The sequence below is a fragment of the Callorhinus ursinus genome, unplaced genomic scaffold, assembly GCF_003265705.2.
Source record: "Callorhinus ursinus isolate GAN/ISIS: 27379988/994484 unplaced genomic scaffold, GSC_fseal_2.0 scaffold13, whole genome shotgun sequence".
Classification (NCBI taxonomy): Eukaryota; Metazoa; Chordata; class Mammalia; order Carnivora; family Otariidae; genus Callorhinus; species Callorhinus ursinus.
In genome coordinates this window covers 3,628,144-3,645,628 of record NW_027397075.1, presented here as the reverse complement: position 1 = coordinate 3,645,628, position 17,485 = coordinate 3,628,144, and the positions used below count along the sequence as shown (strand labels likewise).

Here is a 17,485-nt window from a genome sequence, read left to right as displayed (position 1 = left end):
GAAATCTAGGTCTCCTACTCCTCCGCCATCTTGCTCCGCCCCTCTGGACAGTCATCTTATTATTACAAGGTTATCAATTTCCACAGTTTTTAATTTGACATCCCTAACAACTCCCACTGAATTAGCAAGAATATTTGATTCTCTTATATGGTCTCAAAGGACTTCTGAAACCTATCCAAGCCCTTCCACTCAGGGCTGGGAGAAATATGACAGTGCTGTTTGGTGACTCATTGAAGGTCACTTAGAAGTGTTGGAGGGAGGATATCAAGTAATGAAAAATGACATTACACATTATTAAATAATCTGCCAGAACTCATGTGTCATCTCCTTCAAAGTCCCACCTTAATGGTAACACACACATAATTCAGATGAAACCCTTTCTGGAAATCCTCCTTTGGAACTGTAGTCCCAGTCTGTGTTGAGATCTTGTGAACATCCACAATAGTGATAAATCTTTGCCTTGGAGAGGGAGTTTGATTTTTTGGAACTAACCAAAGTCATTCTGAGCCAGCTTGTGCAAATAAAGTGGGTAATCAGATCATGTGAATATAAAAACATGAATTTAAATGTGCTAAACTGCTTTTCTTCAATGGCTCATAAGCTGATTTGAAAGTAATATCAAAAAGTTTGTTTATTAATACCTCTCCTTATTCCAGAAAGGATTTAATAGTCGTATAAGAGTCTAAGAAGTCTTAAAAGGCTTGAGGAATGTTGGTATTATTAGAAATCATCCAAGATGCTTCCTTGAAGGATAATATTCTAGAATATTTGTTTTTAAAAAAAGAATTTATTTCTGTTACCTTAATATCACTCCCCCATCCCCAGGCTTAGTGTTGGTTTTGTGGACAATGTAGGTGGGATGCATGACTTTTTGTGCTTCTCATCCTTCTTAAGAAGGCATGAGTTGGGATTGTGTATGAGGTGGGGTATTCCCAATGAACAGAGTTCTGGGAAGGAAGGCAAAGGGGACAGGGGTTCCCAAGGGGCTGATCTCCTCTGTGCATTCCCACCCCTAGCTCCAGCTGTGGTGGAGTCTGAGGTGGGGTGCTTTATCTTTGCATGGTGATGGTGATGGTGTGGTGGTGGTGATGGTCATGGTCATGGTGATAGCAATGATGATGATGATGGTGGTGATGATGGTGATGATGGTGATGGTCATGGTGATGATCATGGTGATTGCGATGATTGTGGTGATGATGGTGGTGATAATGGTGGTGATGGTGATGATGATGGTGATGGTGATGATAGTGATGGTGATAATCATGGTGATTGTGATGATGGTGGTGATGATGGTGATGATGGTGATGGTCATGGTGATGATCATGGTGATTGCGATGATTGTGGTGATGATGATGGTGGTGATAATGGTGGTGATGGTGATGATGATGGTGATGGTGATGATGATGGTGATGGTGATAATCATGGTGATTGTGATGATGGTGGTGATGATGGTGATGATGATGATGATGATGGTCATGGTGATGATCATGGTGATTGCGATGATGGTGGTGATGATGGTGGTGGTGATGATGGTGGTGATGGTGATGATGGAGGTGATGATGGTCATGGTGATGATCATGGTGACTGCGATGATGGTGGTGATGATGATGGTGATGATGGTGATGATGGAGGTGGTGATGATCATGGTGATGGTGATGATCATGGTGATTGTGATGATGGTGGTGATGATGGTGATGATGGTGATGGTCATGGTGATAATCATGGTGATTGCGATGATGGTGGTGATGATGATGGTGGTGGTGATGGTGGTGATGGTGATGATGCAGGTGGTGATGATGATGGTGATGGTGGATGATAATTGACACTCATCGAGATCTGACTTGGTCTTTTTTGATGTACTAGCCTTAAGATCTCTGACCCAACCGTCACTAGGACCAATGAGTAGTTTCTATTATTGTCCGCACTTACAAATGATGGATACTGAGGGTGCGTTAGGTTGCACAATCCACTTACCAACTGGGCAAATAGTTATTATGGAATGAACAAATATTGTAAGCAGGTATTGTTAGACCCACTTTAGTGAGAAAGAGGAAACTCGAAGAATTTAAATAACTTGTCCAGGGGCACAAGCCAGTAAGGGACAGAGCCAACATTCTGACTTGAGCCATGCCATCAGTTCAGCAGTACTGTGCCGTGTCTGCTGCCACTGAGCTGGGGGACATGGACAATGGCCAGTGAGCAGGAGGGCAGGCTCACTGCTTGGTTGTCCCATGTCCTTCACTGAATTGAGGTCCCTCCCTACAGAGCACAGTTTCTACCCTCAAAGATGAGAATGACCCCGTCCTAGGAACCTCCCATGGTAGGTTTCTCTGGCCTTCTCTATTACGTAGACTGTAATAGGCTGAATAATGGCACCTCCAAGATGTCCACAGCCTAATCCACGAAACGTGTGAGTATGTTACCTTTTATAGCAAACAGGAAGTAAGATGTTTCTAGGAGCTCCCTTGAAAAAGTGGATGTAAACCAGTGATTCTCAGCCAAGGATACTTTTGTCCCCCAGGGGATATTTGCAAATATTTGAAGACATTTGGTGTTGGTGGGAGGATGCTACTGGCATCTAGTGGGTAGAGGCCGGGGACACTGCTAAACGTCCTACAGTGCACAGGACAAACCCCTTTAGCAAAGAAAGATCTGGCCCTAAATATCAGCAGTGCTGAGGGTGAGAGACTCAGGTCTAAACAAAGTGCTTAGAGGCTGCTGAGGGGTGAGATCAAACTCTTGCCTTAGCTTCGGGCCCTGAGCTTTCAGAACGAGCCTTTGGTGTTCTCACAGTCTACTTCTCTACCCCCATTTTACAGATAAGGACACTGAGGCTTAGAGGGGTTAAGTCATTTGCCCAAGGTTGGCAGTTAGAAAGGGGCAGAGCCAGAGTTTAAACCCAGGTTGGCTTGGCTCCAGTGCTTGTTTCTTAACCCCAGTGCTGAGGGCGCGTTCTCCTAATTACGTTTGCCATCTGGGACAAGTCAGATGTGGCTGAGAAAAGAGAAACCCGGAGAAGCTAAAAAATGAGCCCCAAATCACATCAGAGAATAATAACCATGGCCAAGATTTGGAGGCAAGTCAGCTTCCTCGGCTGCAAAACCTTCCTTGAGGGGTGATTGTGAGTTAAAGAGAGTGCATTTGGGAAGGCCTGGTGCAGCAGGAGGGATGATTACGTGCAGGACCCAGCGGCATCCTCCTTCATGAGGCAGGCTGAGGGGAATGGAGCAGCCGGGAGGTTGGAATTAAAAGCAGTTGCTTCATCTTCTTGGGAAACGATGACTCATTAAAAGCAACCGGCTGTTTCCTATTATATTCCCTGTTACAGCGAGAAGGCGAGATGCTTGGTGCATCCCATAATGCAGTGTTGGGGTTTGAGATGAGCTTCTTTCCTACATGAATGCCTGATGACAATAACAGGCAAGGGTGTCACCAGGAGCCTTAGAAGTGCATCAGGATATAGTAATGGGGCTCACATATATTTCCCTGGTATTTAAGACTGTTGGGTCGGAAGATGTGCCTGGGTACACTCGGTGGTGAGCCAAGACTGGCTCCCAACAGAGGGTTGCTGGGAACTCTCTAGACCTTGCTTCCAGGGCAGGTGGAGTTGGAGGACTGAAGTCTTACCTAGAGGGACAGAGGAATGGCCTCGAAGCAACCTGTTGATCTCCAGATCTGATGATCCTTGTCCTGTTTCTTGTCCCACGTCGGTCTGGCTTCTTCCAGGGAAGGACATATGAGGGCAGTCAGAATGATACTGAGTACCCTTTATCATGCCAGGTGCTGCACCAAGCACCTGACATCTTATGTTGCCTCCAGAGCAGCAACTCTGTGAGACAGGAGTCCCATTTTACCCAAGAGGAAGCTGAAATTAGGAAGATTAAGTGGTGTGTCCAGATCACACACTTGGTGGTAGATCCAAGACTTGAACCAGAATCTGTCCATATCTGCCATCAGGGATAAGCTGATGGTGTACGAATGACCTTCCTCCCTGACATGTAAGCCCCTTTCTGGAAGGTCAACTCGACGAGGGCAGGGATTTTGTCTGTTTTGTTCCATCTTCATTGCTTAGGGTGGCGTCTGCCACAAAGTGGGTTTTTAGTGCATACTTATTAAAGGAATAATAAGGGCAAATATTACAGAGGGAGTTATAGAGAGAACTTGCTATGTGCCTGGCACTTACATAAATACCTATGAAATGGGTGTGATTGTTCCTACACTGCAGATGAAGAACCTGAGGCCCAGAGTCATCAATAGGTGAGACCAAGGTCCCAGCAAAGGAGGCAACCCTGAGACCCCAAAGCCCATGCCCGTAACGATCCCCTTCACTTGCCCTCTTCAAGGGCTGGCCTCGTTCCCACAGCGCCTGTACCCACCAACTCTTTTCCTTTGCTCTTTGTTTCTTTTTTAAAAATTCTACCTTGATTTATACCCGCTCATGCTAAAACCCAAATAATATAGCCAATAGCAATGCACCAACATCAGCGTCTTGGTGATGTTGGCAATGGTGGGAACTAAGGGAAGGGTATATGGAAGTCTCCGTGATAACTTTGCAACTTCTCTATAAACCTAAAATTATTCCAAAATGGGAAGTTTACTTAAAAATTCACACAATGGGGCCGCCTGGGTGGCTCATTTGGTTAAGCATCTGCCTTTGGCTCAGGTCATGATCCCAGGGTCCTGGGATGGAGTCCTGCATCTCGCTCCCTGCTCAGCAGGGAGTCTGCTTCTCCCTCTGCCTGCCGCTCCCCCTGCTTGTGCTCTCTCTCTCTCTCTCTGACAAGTAAATAAATAAAATCTTAAAAAAAAATTCAAACAATGGTGAAAGGGGTTCCTCCTAACACTGGCCCCCCACCCCCGACAGGCAACCCCCAAGGCCCTTCTTTCAGGTGTCCTTCTGAGGATGTTCTGAGGATGCCAGACACCTTATAAATGTGCGTGGGGGCTGAGATTAGTATGTCCACTCAAGTAATTGCCTTGATGATATGAGCTGGGTTGAAATCGTGACTCAGTTGGCTGATGCATCTTTGGGTGAGAAAGTTGACACATAGTTGAGACTTTTCCTTCAGACTTGTGTTCTCATTTAATTTTCCAGTGACAACTCCAGAGTGTAGGACTATTGCTCTTTGTCAAGGGAACCTCAGAACCCAATCCTGTTATGTCTGGTCACACCCTGTTGGACATGGACATGAGGCTGACCGAATGACCTCTAACACCCTTGCAACCCAAAGGGCTGGAATCCCATTGTATGACAGCTTTTCTGTGTGAGGGGGTGAGAGGGGTACCCCCAGTGGTGCTCAGATGCTTCTAGCATCAAACAACATCAAATTACATTGTGGGAAAATCTTTCCCCTCCACCCCAATTATTAACCTTTATGATTACCAAAGAAAGCTTCAATCTGGTGGTTTGCCTTTAATACCTCTCTAGCACTTGCTAACTTTCTAGGACTTGCTAATCCACCTTGTTGAGAAAGAAGAATTTGGCTTCAGTCTGAGAATTTAGCTGGAACAACATTGCTTTGTTTCCATTGGAATTATCTTTATGGTTACTTCCCAATTATGCTAAGTAATAGTGACTTATTCTTTATGGATATGATAGGAAATTTCCTTTAAGGAGCTTGAGTGGAAAAAAAAAGCCAATCTAAAGAACTATTGAGTAAATGATGGTATAGATTGTGTCTTTGCTTGGGCAGCTTTAGCAAAATACCATAGACTGGGGGGCTTAAGCCATAAACATTGACTGCTCCCCGTTCTGGAGGCTCAGAGGTCCAAGATGAAGGCACTGGCAGATGTGGTGTTTGGTGAGAGCCCCTCCCTGGCTTGTCGATGGCTGTCTTCTCATTGTGTCCTTGCAGAGGGGAGAGCAGAGGAGGAGAAATTGAGCTCTGGTGTCACTTCTGATAAGGACACTAATCCCATCATGGGGCCCCACCCACATGACCTCATCTAACCCTGATTACCTCCCAAAGGTTCCCTCTCCTAAGACCGTCACACTAGGTTTAGGATTTCAACATAGGAATTGGGGCGGGGGTTCAGGGGTAGCAGCCTGTTCGGGTCATACCAGATACTTCGTGATGCATGGCTGTGGTGAATCCCATGTGCTGATCGAGGCTTTGGAAATGCTCGTCTGTAGCCCTTTGATCTACAACATGGGCTTTGAAATCAGACAGACGCGGGTCAAGTTCCAGCTCCAGCGCTCACCAGCTCAGTGATTTTTGGCCCATGACTTAGGATCTCTCTGAGCCTCACCTTACCAGTCTGTAAAGGAAGGGTAATAATGCTAGCATATCCCTGCCAAGGCATTTGGCTGCGTGGGGACACTGCACCACACTCACAGTAAATGCTCTAGGTTCTCGAATTCTGGGGCATGTACCAGGTGTGTGAAAGTTATGAAGCAGAAACAAGAGAGGGGGATGGCCTGGGGGACCCTGGGCTTAAAGTCGTATTTGCACCCATGGTTGGAAAAGACAGACTAGGGAAGGCTTTTCTGTTCCCCAGCATATATTCTCTGTTCCCCTTCCTGCCTCTATTTAAATCACGAGCTTCTAGGAGATGGCCAGCCCTCATCCACTCTCACCACTGCCTCCAACCCCCCACCCCCCCATCCCTGGACAGCTTTCAATTTTCAAGGTATATGGTGAAACGTGCAGGTGCATCCCGGTCATGCCCAGTGCTCAGCTCTTGTTAGCTGGTGCTGCAGGGCTCATGAGGCATGCATTTCCCTGGTGTGACATTTGGGGATAAAAAGATGGATTTAGCTGCCTCATCCCCCAGAAGTGACTCAGCTCCTAGGAGCTCAGTGACGGCAGCGGCGGTTGGAGCCCTGGGGACCTCCTTGCCTTAGTGCTCTGCTCTCTCTATACAGCAGCAGCCTGGAGCCTTGTAGGCACCGTGTTCTCTAGCTTGTCCATCTTTTTTGTTTTTTCCTTTAAGATTTTATTTACCAATTTGAGAGAGAGTAAGAGCATGAGAGGGCGGAGGGGCAGAGGGAGAGGGAGAAGCAGATTCCCTGCTGAGCAAGGAGCCTGACTCAGGGCTCTATCCCAGGACCCTGGGATCATGACCTGAGCTGAAGGCAGATGCCTAACCCACTGAGCCACCCAAACGTGCCAACTGTCCATCTTTTTCCAGGATTTGTCCTCCTCATGGACACTCTGATTGGCAGCTGTTGGATGCCTGCCCTCTAGCTGGAAAATGGTGTCAGGAAGGTTTCCATCATGCTAACCTCTGTCATGCAAGACTGAAAAGAAGCTGACCGTGTGTAACACTCATTTATTTAAGACCCCTACCAGCGTTTCTCAGAGTCTGGCCTGAAGACTTTCTACAGAAGTTCCCTGGACACGACTCCCCAACCCGGTTTTAGCCTAATCTCTGGGGTTATCTCTGGGGGTAGAAGCAGAGAATCTGCCTTTTTAACAAGCTGCCCAGATAATCAGCATGCCTGCTAACACTTGAGAACAGCTACTCCCCATATGCTCAATTTTCTCTCTTGTCAAGATGATGATGATACTTCTTAAGTGGGGAGGTACTTTCTTAAATGAATGTGATTATTATGACAAGGGCTCTGGAGTAGTAGGACCTGATTTTAAATTTCAGCTCTTCTACTTAGTTCTTTTCTTTTTTTTTAAGATTTTATTTATTCATTTGAGACACAGAGAGAGAGCATGAGCAGCAGGAGAGGTAGATGGAGAGGGAGCAGCAGACTCCCCACCAAGCAAGGAGCCCGATGCGGGACTCGATCCCAGGACCCTGAGATCATGACCTGAGCCGAAGGCAGATGCTTAACCATCTGAGCCACCCAAGCACCCTACTTATTTCTTTTCTTGAGTTTCAACTTGCTTATCTGTGAGATGGGGGTGCTAAATAGGGCTTGTTTTCAGAATCGAATAAGGTAATTTGATCCTAGCATATGATAAATATTCAATCAATGTTAGCTCTTATTTTTTTTAAAGATTCTATTTATTTATTTGAGAGAGAGAGAATGAGAGGGAAGAGGGTCAGAGGGAGAAGCAGACTCCCTGCTGAGCAGGGAGCCCGATGCGGGACTCGATCCCGGGACTCCAGGACCATGACCTGAGCCGAAGGCAGCCGCCCAACCAACTGAGCCACCCCGGCGCCCCAATGTTAGCTCTTATTGTTACCAGGTTAACCTTTTTTTTTTTTAATCTTTAAACTGGGGAAATTATAGCATCTACCATCTAGGGCAGGGGTTGGTAAACTTTTTCTGTAAAGGGCCAGACAGTAAATATTTGAGGTTTTAGGGACCACGCGGTCTCTGTTGCTGTTGCAACTACAAAGTTCTGCGGTTGTAACGTGGAAGTGGCCATAAATAATGCATAAATGAATGAGCATGGCCAGTGTTTCAATAAAACTTTATTTGCACAATCAGGCAGGGGGCCAGATTTGGCCCGTGGCCATAGTTGCTAACCACTCATCCAGGATGCTGTGAAGATTAATTGACATGAGGCTTATCGTGAGCCCAGCACAGTGCCTGGCACGGAGCACTCAGCATAAGAAGGGATTCTAACCATCTCACATCTAATTTGAGGTCTAGGCTTAGTTCCTTTCTCCAGGAGAAGGAAAGCACGCATAAGCAAGGCTTTTCAACACAGGTATCAACCCCATTCTCAGCCCCAAATCAAAGCTAAACGTTCCTGTCAGCACCTGGAGCCTCAAGGTGCTGAGGTGTGGAGATAAAATGCCAATCCGTGGAGTGTGAGTCTTTGTCCCATGTTTTGCCCCAGGATATGTGGCCATTTTCACCCTCTGTCCCATGGAAATCAGGCTGCCCATCTGAACCACAATGTGAGAAATGAGAATACTTACAGGCATTCCCAACCATGAATGCCTTTAGCCCTGGCCCAGAGGCTATACAATGTGCTTGAGAGAGAGAGAGAAAGATTGAGCCCTGGGTTTGCATTCTAACTCTGTAACGTTCTGATTGTGTGATGTTGGCCAAGTCACTTCCTTCTCGAAGCCTCTGATTCATCAGGTATAAAATAAGGATTAAGTGAGATCATATAAAGCCTCAGCACAGCATAGCACATGGTAGCTACTGAAAAAGGAAGGAAGAGATGCTAAGAGGTAAAGGGCTCATTCAAGGTCATGTGACGGGGTGAAGTACCTGCGTTTTGGAGGCAGTCGAGGGCTCAGCTACTTTCCTAGCCAGCTCTGAGCCTTTGTTTCCTTATTTGTTCAACAGAGAACATCTTGATCCTGCTGGTTTATGGTGAGGATGAAAAGAGATGGCACAGCAGAGCGGGCTGGTGGTGATGACCAAGGGCATCATAACCACACGTGGAGGCTGACGTGCCTCGGCTGATTCCATCCTCACGACTGCCCTGGGTGTCCTCACATGAAACTGAGTCACGAGATGTTAACTAAGTCCCCCAGGCCACACAGGTAGTGAGGGGCAGAGCTAGGACTCAAACCCAGCCATCCGATTCCAGAACGCCCCCCACCTCCCCACCCCTGGTCACCATGACCCTCTATTGCCCAAGCTGGGCCTCTAGCCTGGTTGGAATCCGGCACACAGTAATGCTCAATTAATATTACTATTTTTATCCTGTGCCTTGCTTCCTTCTTCCTTCCTTCCTTCGTCCTTCCTCAAGTCGGGTCTCAGTGCTCCAGCCCCAGGAGCCATCTCAGTCTTGGGGGGTGGCAAGGTAAGAGGACCCCAGATCTGATTCCAGAAGCCTTGAGATCACGACTCAGCATGTCACATGGACAATTCCTAAAATTCCTCCTTAGACATCTATCTCTCTTCTCAAGTCCCCATCCTGAGACAGCTCCTCTGATCCTTTTCCCTCACCCTTTCTGACACTCACCCCTCCAGCCTCCCCTTCTCCCCTCCTACCCCCATTTCCGCATCAGCTTGGCCTGACCGCAGGATGGTCTTCAGGACACGCCATGCTTGGAGGGCCGCAGAAGGGGATAGTGAATATGCCCGATTTAACATTTCCTCTGTCTGCCCATCTCCCCGCTACCCATCTAGACGCCCTGCCCTCCTCCCTGGCTCAACACCGTACCTGTCCATGCTGGGAGATCTGGGAGTTCTCGGAAAGTATAAAGAGAAGCAGACGCTCCTTTGGGGGGCTGAGCCGAGCGGGGACAAGATCTCCAGCTGGCCTAGGGCTGCCATATGCCTCAATTTCTTCGCCCTGACTCATTTCTTGGTCTTTCCCCCCTTGACTTTGTCCTCGTTTATCTCTTACAAATTGTGAATTACCTCGGAGAGCGTTAGGGAGGCCATTGGTTTCCAGGTGGGAATCAGCTCTAGGTCACAGCCTTCCTCCTGTGTCCTCAGCACATTGGGGAGTTCTGATGGGTGGAAGCTTTCCAAACCATCAGCTCGGAGGTAAGGACAAAGACAGACGCCCGGCAGCAGAAGCAAGTTGTTGGATGTAGAAAGAAGGTACAGATGTGGGTCCCATGGAGTTGGTCTCAGTAAAGCAAACTGTCTCCTCCCCTATATCTTTTTCTCTAACCGGGAAAGATCTTAGGACACTGCAGCCTTTAAAACCCAGCCATGCACTCCGGCAATGTGGCCTAAAGGCACCTCCTCGATGCATGCAAGGGCTGAGCTTCGAGAACGCTCGTCCCGGGGCTGATTATGGTGGGGAGAATGGAAAACAATCTAACCGTCTGGGGGTTGGTGGAGTGATTCACGATACAGCCACAAATAGAAGATCACACAACCTTTCCCACTGCTGCTGGGGAAGAATATCCAAGGACGTGTGGAAATGCTCACGATATGTTATGTGAAAAGAATGGGTAATAAAATGTGATACCCTAACTTTATATGACAAAAACCAGACCTGCATCATGGCGGAAATATAGGTATACAATGATGTGGGTGTGTATGAACATTTTTAACTACTAACATTTTAGCATACATTTTTCCAGTTTTTTTTTTTTTAAGGTATGTGTATTGGGGCGCCTGGGTGGCTCAGTTGGTTGAGCGTCTGCCTTTGGCTCAGGACACGATCCCAGGGTCCTGGGTTCGAGCCCCGCGTCAGGCTCCCTGCTCAGCAGGAGTCTGCTTGTCCCTCTCCTCCCCACTCATGCTGTTGCTCTCTCTCTCAAATAAATAAATAAAATCTTAAAATACATAAATACATAAATACATAAATACAATCTTTAAAAAAAAGGTATTGTGTACTTACTCCTTATTGCAGGTTTGTACCCTTAACAACTCTTTAAACAAAATCAATTTTATCCTCCTCTCCAATCCCCTGGTAACCACCATTTTACTCTGTTTTCTACAAGTTTGACTATTTAGATTCCACATGTAAGTGATAATCATACAGTACCTTTGCCTCACTTTCCTCACTTAGTATAAGATGCTCAAAGTCCATCCTTGCTGTCACAAAGGATATCCTCCTTCCTCGTGGCTGAATAATATTCCATTTGTTTATATACCACATCTTTTTTTATCCATTCATCCACTGATAGGTGTTTAGGTGATTTTGTGTCTTTGATACTATGAAATACATGTGTGTATATAATATTCTGCATAGAAAACATACAAAAACCCCATATGTATTACCCTAAATATGCACAGCACATATATAATATATATAATCATTGTTATTCTAATCATATAAATTATCATATATATATTGGAAGAATGTACATCAAATAAATACGAGACAGGAAGAATGTCCATCAACATGTGGATCGTGGTTCTCTCTGGGCAGTGGGGTTACAGATGACTGTTTTTTTTTTTTTTTTTTGCCTAGCTGTATGAGCTGAATTTTCTGCAACAAACTTGTATTACTTAATATTACTATTCCTTACCTTACTTAGTATTTCTATAAGATAATGATTAATAGTATTGCTGTAAAAGAATGATTATAAAATGATTTTTTTAAAGATTTTTATTTGTTTGAGAAAGGGAGAGCGTGAGAGGGGGGAGGATCAGAGGGAAAAGCAGACTCCCCGCTGAGCAGTGAGCCCGAAGCGGGACTCGATCCCCGGACTCCAGGATCATGACCTGAGCCGAAGGCAGATGCTTAACAGACTGAGCCACCCAGGCGCCCATAAAATGATTTTCTGCCTGAAGCTGGCCTTGGTCCTGAGGCTGGGATAAGGGACAAATGGCTGCAGTCAAGGAGAGCAGAGGCTCAGGAGCTGGGACCAGGCAGGGACCATCAAAGCCACGTGTACACCCTTGAACAGGTTTGGTGAGCCCACCTGAACCTCCTCTTGCCATTGTAACAGGGATTCCCATGGAAAACATGTTTTCCGGGTTCCCAAGGGCTGGCTCCTTAAATGCACATGTACCCCTCAGGCTGTCGTCTGTGTGCCCTCGCGGTGTGCCCAGGGTGCTGGGGCAAAGGCTGCTTGCTCCCTGGAATGAGCACGAGGACGGTCCTAAGGGAATTCTTGAAAACTGGGGTGGCCTTGGGGTCTTGACACCTACGTTTCATGTCTCCTGCACAGATCAGCTGGACATCATCTGCATGGCAGAGACAACCATGATGCCGGAGGAGATCGAACTGGAGATGGCGAAAATTCAGCGCCTCCGAGAAGTCTTGGTCCGACGGGAGTCTGAGCTTAGGTTTATGTGAGTGCCTCGGGGAGGTGGCCAAGAAAAAGAAGGGGTGGGGAGACGGGGACACCCAGAGAAACTACCATTTACTATGTATCACTACAGGCCAGACGCCAGGATAAAGGCATTACATACGTTTAAAAAACTCTTATTTGGTTCTCACGACGGCCTAGAGGCATGGGTATCAGAATCTTCCATTTTATTTTTTATTTATCTGTTTTTTTAAAGATTTATTTGGGAGAGAGAGCGAGCAAGCACGGGGAGGAGGGGCAGAGGGAGAAGGAGGGAGAGTCTTAAGCTGACTTGGCGCTGAACACAAAGCCCAGCGCAGGGCTCGATCTCACAACCCTGAGACATGACCTGAGCTGAAACCAAGAGTTGGATGCTCAACCAACTGCGCCACCCAGGCGCCCCCTAGAGTCTTCTATTTTAAACAAGACCCTGAAGTTGGGATTGAATCCAAGCCAGTCTGACTCAAAGACTCAAAGAGCCCAAGCTCTTTCTATATTTGCTTCTGAGAAGAGAAAAGGGAAGAGGGAGAGGGAGACATAGGGACCCAGAAGTGGTACCTGTGTCCGCATCATTAAGCATGCACACTCTGGGTTCAGATAGTTATGAGATCCAAAAAAGCTGGGAGAGCCTGGGGAAAGTTCTCCCTGAGCTTCATTTCCCTGACTTGTGAAATGGGGCGGGGGGAATGATAGTACCTCTCTCCTGGGGTCACCGGCAACCCCAGAATCAGATGATTTGACCCAACCTCCACTGGAAAAAGCAGCAACATGGCGCCTTCTGGGCCGGCGCTGGAAGGGACACATTCCACGAATTCTTTCACTGATTTCACTGAGGTCCGTTATAGGATTATCCCATTTTACAAATGAAAAAGACTGAGGCTCAGGGAAGTTAACCTGCTCGGGCCTCCCAGCTAGTAAACAGAGCAATTAGGATTCAGATCCGGCTCTTCCTGCTTTCAAAATCCATATTCTCCTTGGATGACCTTCTACATATACCGCATAATGTGACCTTCTCTCTCACCCCGTGAGGTAGACCGCAGGATTAATAGCTGCCATTTATTTAGCTCTCTGTGTGGGCCAGACCCTGTGCTAAGTGCTTCATGGGCACGATCCCTCCTCCCAGGAGCCCTTGGAGGAAAGTTCTAGAACATCCCCACCCTACGAATAAGAAACATCTTCCCTTTGATCTGGAAATAAACTAAACCAATACATACATGAGTGTGGAGAAACAATCCTTTCCTCCTCATGGTTTTTGTTTTTGTTTTTGTGTTTTTTGTTTTTCAAAAGAACTCGAGGAAGGATTGGTTGTGTGGGAGAAGTATTAACTAAGACCAGGTGTTACTATTAAGTCAGGTGATTCCAACTACCGACAAAGCCAGGACTGGACAGGAGTTTGAGGTGCCTGTGGGTTACCCAAGTGCAGATGAGTGGCAGGAAGTTCTGTGTCTTTGTTGTGTGCGGGAGATCACGAAACTAGACACAGATTCTCGTGTTCGCCCTTGACTACGGAACTGAAGTAACGGGTACAGTCACTCCGCGGAAACGAGCAAACAGCAAGGATCCAGGTATAGGTCAGGAAATGCAGAAATCTCCGTGCAGCTCCTACTTGTGGATGAACTCAGGGCAAAGGGAAAAGCCATAAAGTATGGAATAGTTGAGAGTTCACTGGCAGCAAGAGGGTTGGGATGATCACACTCTCTAAATAATACAGGTGCGCCTTAGAGGTATTGTGGGTTCGGTTCCGGACCCCTGCAATAAAGCAAACCTTGCTATAAAGTGAGTAAGGTGAATTTTTTTGGCTTCCCAGTGCTTATAAAAGTTATGTTTACACTATACTATTGTTTATTAAGTGTGCAAATGTGTTGTCTTAAAAAAAACAATGCACAGGCCTTAATTAATTAGCTCTATTGCTAAAAACAAAAACAAAACAAAAAACCTGCTAACCGTCTTCTGAGCTTTTGGAGAGTTGTAATCCTTTTGCTGGTGGAGGGTCTTCCCTCGATGTTGATGGCAGCTGACCCATCAGGGTGGTGGCTGCTGAAGGTGGGGGTGGCTGTGGCAGGTTCTTAAAACAACAATGAAGTCTGCTGCATGGATGGATTCTTCTTTTCCTCAACGATTTCTCTGTAGCATGGGATGCTCCTTGATCGCATCTCACCCACAGTAGAACTTCCTTCCAATCTGGGGTCAACCCTCCAAACCCTGTCACTGCTTTATCCACTAAGTTCATGTCATATTCTCAGTCCTTTGTTGTCATTTTGACAATTGCATGGCATCTTCAGAAACCATTTTCTTTGGGGTGCCTGGGTGGCTCAGTCGTTAAGCGTCTGCCTTTGGCTCAGGGCATGGTCCCAGGGTCCTGGGATCGAGCCCCGCATCGGGCTCCCTGCTCCACAGGAAGCTTGCTTCTCCCTCTCCCACTCCCCCTGCTTGTGTTCCCTCTCTCGCTATCTCTTTCTGTCAAATAAATAAATAAAATCTTAAAAGAAAGAAAGAAAGAAAGAAAGAAAAAGTTAAAAAAAAAATGATTTTCTTTGCTCATCCATGAGAAGCAGCTGCTTAGGGGCACTTGGGTGGCTCAGTCGTTAAGCGGCTGCCTTCGGCTCAGGTCATGATCCCAGGGTCCTGGGATCGAGCCCCACATCAGGCTCCCTGCTCTGTGGGAAGCCTGCTTCTCCCTCTCCCACTCCCCCTGCTTGTGTTCCCTCTCTCTCTGTGTCTCTCTCTGTCAAATAAATAAATGAAATCTTAAAAAAAAAAAAAAGCAGCTGCTTACCTGTTAATGTTTTATCAAGAGATGGTAGCAATTCAGTCCCATCTTTAGGTTCCACTTCTCATTTCGGTTCTCTTGCTATTCCCACCACAACTGCACCAACTTCCTCCACCGAAGTCTTTTTTTTTTTTAATCTTATATTGTTATATTAATCACCATATATTACATTAGTTTTTGATGCAGTGTTCCATGATTGTTTGTGCATAACACCCAGTGCTCCACGCAGAACGTGCCCTCTTTAATACCCATCACCAGGCTAACCCATCCCCCTACCCTCCTCCCCTCTAGAACCCTCAGTTTGTTTCTCAGAGTCCATCGTCTCTCATGGTTCGTCTCCCCCTCCGACTTACTCCCCTTCATTCTTCCCCTCCTGCTATCTTCTTCTTTTTCTTTTTTCTTAACATATGTTGCATTATTTGTTTCAGAAGTACAGATCTGTGATTCAACAGTCTTGCACAATTCACAGCGCTCACCATAGCACATACCCTCCCCAATGTCTATCACCCAGCCACCCCATCCCTCCCAGCACCCCCACTCCAGCAACACTCGGTTTGTTTCCTGAGATTAAGAATTCCTCATATCAGTGAGGTCATATGATACGTGTCTTTCTCTGATTGACTTATGTCACTCAGCCTAACACCCTCCAGTTCCATCCATGTCGTTGTAAATGGCAAGATCTCATTCCTTTTGATGGCTGCATAATATTCCATTGTGTATATATACCACCTCTTCTTTATCCATTCATCTGTCGATAGACATCTTGGCTCTTTCCACAGTTTGGCTATTGTGGACATTGCTGCTATAAACATCGGGGTGCACGTACCCCTTCGGATCCCTACATTTGTATCTTTGTGGTAAATACCCAGTAGTGCAATTGCTGGATCGTATGGTAGCTCTATTTTCAACTGTTTGAGGCACCTCCATACTGTTTTCCAAAGTGGCTGCACCAGCTTGCATTCCCAACAACAGTGTAGGAGGGTTCCCCTTTCTCCGCATCCCCGCCAACATCTGTCGTTCCCTGACTTGTTAATTTTAGCCATTCTGACTGTCCACTGAAGTCTTGAACCTTCAATTTGTAAAAAATGCAGTATCTTTGAAGTGTAATAAAGCAAAGCACAGTAAAATGAGGTGTGCCTGTACATGCAAATTAAGTCTTTCTTCCTCCGTTCTATCTTTAATCCCAATTCATAAAAATGACCTATGTTAATAGTAATGGTTTTTATTAATTCTGACTAATAGTTTTACAACTGTTCTTCTATTACTTAATATATAACCTTTAGTTGGGGCGCCTGAGTGGCTCAGTCGGTCGGTTAAGCGTCTGCTTTTGGCTCAGGTCATGATCTCAGAGTCCTGGGATGGAGCCCAATATCGGGTTCCCTGCTCAGAGGGGAGCCTGCTTCTACCCCTCCCTCTGGCTCCCGCTTTCTCTCTCAAATAAATAAAATCTTAAAAAAAAGAAAAGATTTTGTGCCTCCCTCTTCCAACTCCCCACTGTCAATGTGTGCTCTCTCTCTTTAAAAAAAAGAAAGAAGGGATGCCTGGGTGGCTCAGTCGGTTAAGCGGCTGCCTTCGGCTCAGGTCATGATCCCAGGATCCTGGGATCGAGTCCCACGTTGGGCTCCCTGCTCGGCGGGGAGCCTGCTTCTCCCTCTGCCTGCTGCTCTCCTGCTTGTGCTCTGTCTCTCTCTCTGATAAATAAATAAAATCATTAAAAAAATAAAAATAAAAAAAAGAAAGAAGACAGAGAACAGGAGTTCTGCTGTAAAGTACTGAAGAGCTCCCTTCAGCCCAAGGGTGCTTAAGAGGGAGCAAAGTTTGCTTTTTTTTTTTTTTTTTTGCTGCTACAGGAACAATGGCTGTTACTTTGCATTTACTGACCTTTGCATCTGGTGTGTGCCCACACTCGGTATCCCCAGCATCTGGCCCATGCCTGGCACGCAGTGAATGAGCAATGACAAGAACAGCTAGCGTGTAAGCTCCAGCTCTGGGCCAAGGAGGGCACTAAACTCTTGAGTCACTGAATTTCCCCATCATGCCCACTTAGGGACAAATCTCAACTGTAGAACCTTGAAAATCAAGTTATTCAAAGGATACAGAAAGAGGTCAGTGTAGTCAAGACATAAGAGGGGCTCAGTGCCATTCTCCAGG

The 17,485-nt window shown here is 46.4% G+C and overlaps 1 protein-coding gene across 1 annotated transcript in view; it reads left to right on the top strand.

Moving 5' to 3' along the window:
* The window catches only part of BMERB1 (bMERB domain containing 1), a 114,234-nt gene that overhangs the window by 56,689 nt on the left and 40,060 nt on the right, over positions 1-17,485 (top strand). Inside the window, exon 2 of the mRNA XM_025855588.2 lies at positions 12,445-12,568. Coding sequence (XP_025711373.1) covers positions 12,445-12,568 — 124 coding nt within the window. The remainder of the gene's footprint in view (positions 1-12,444; positions 12,569-17,485) is intronic.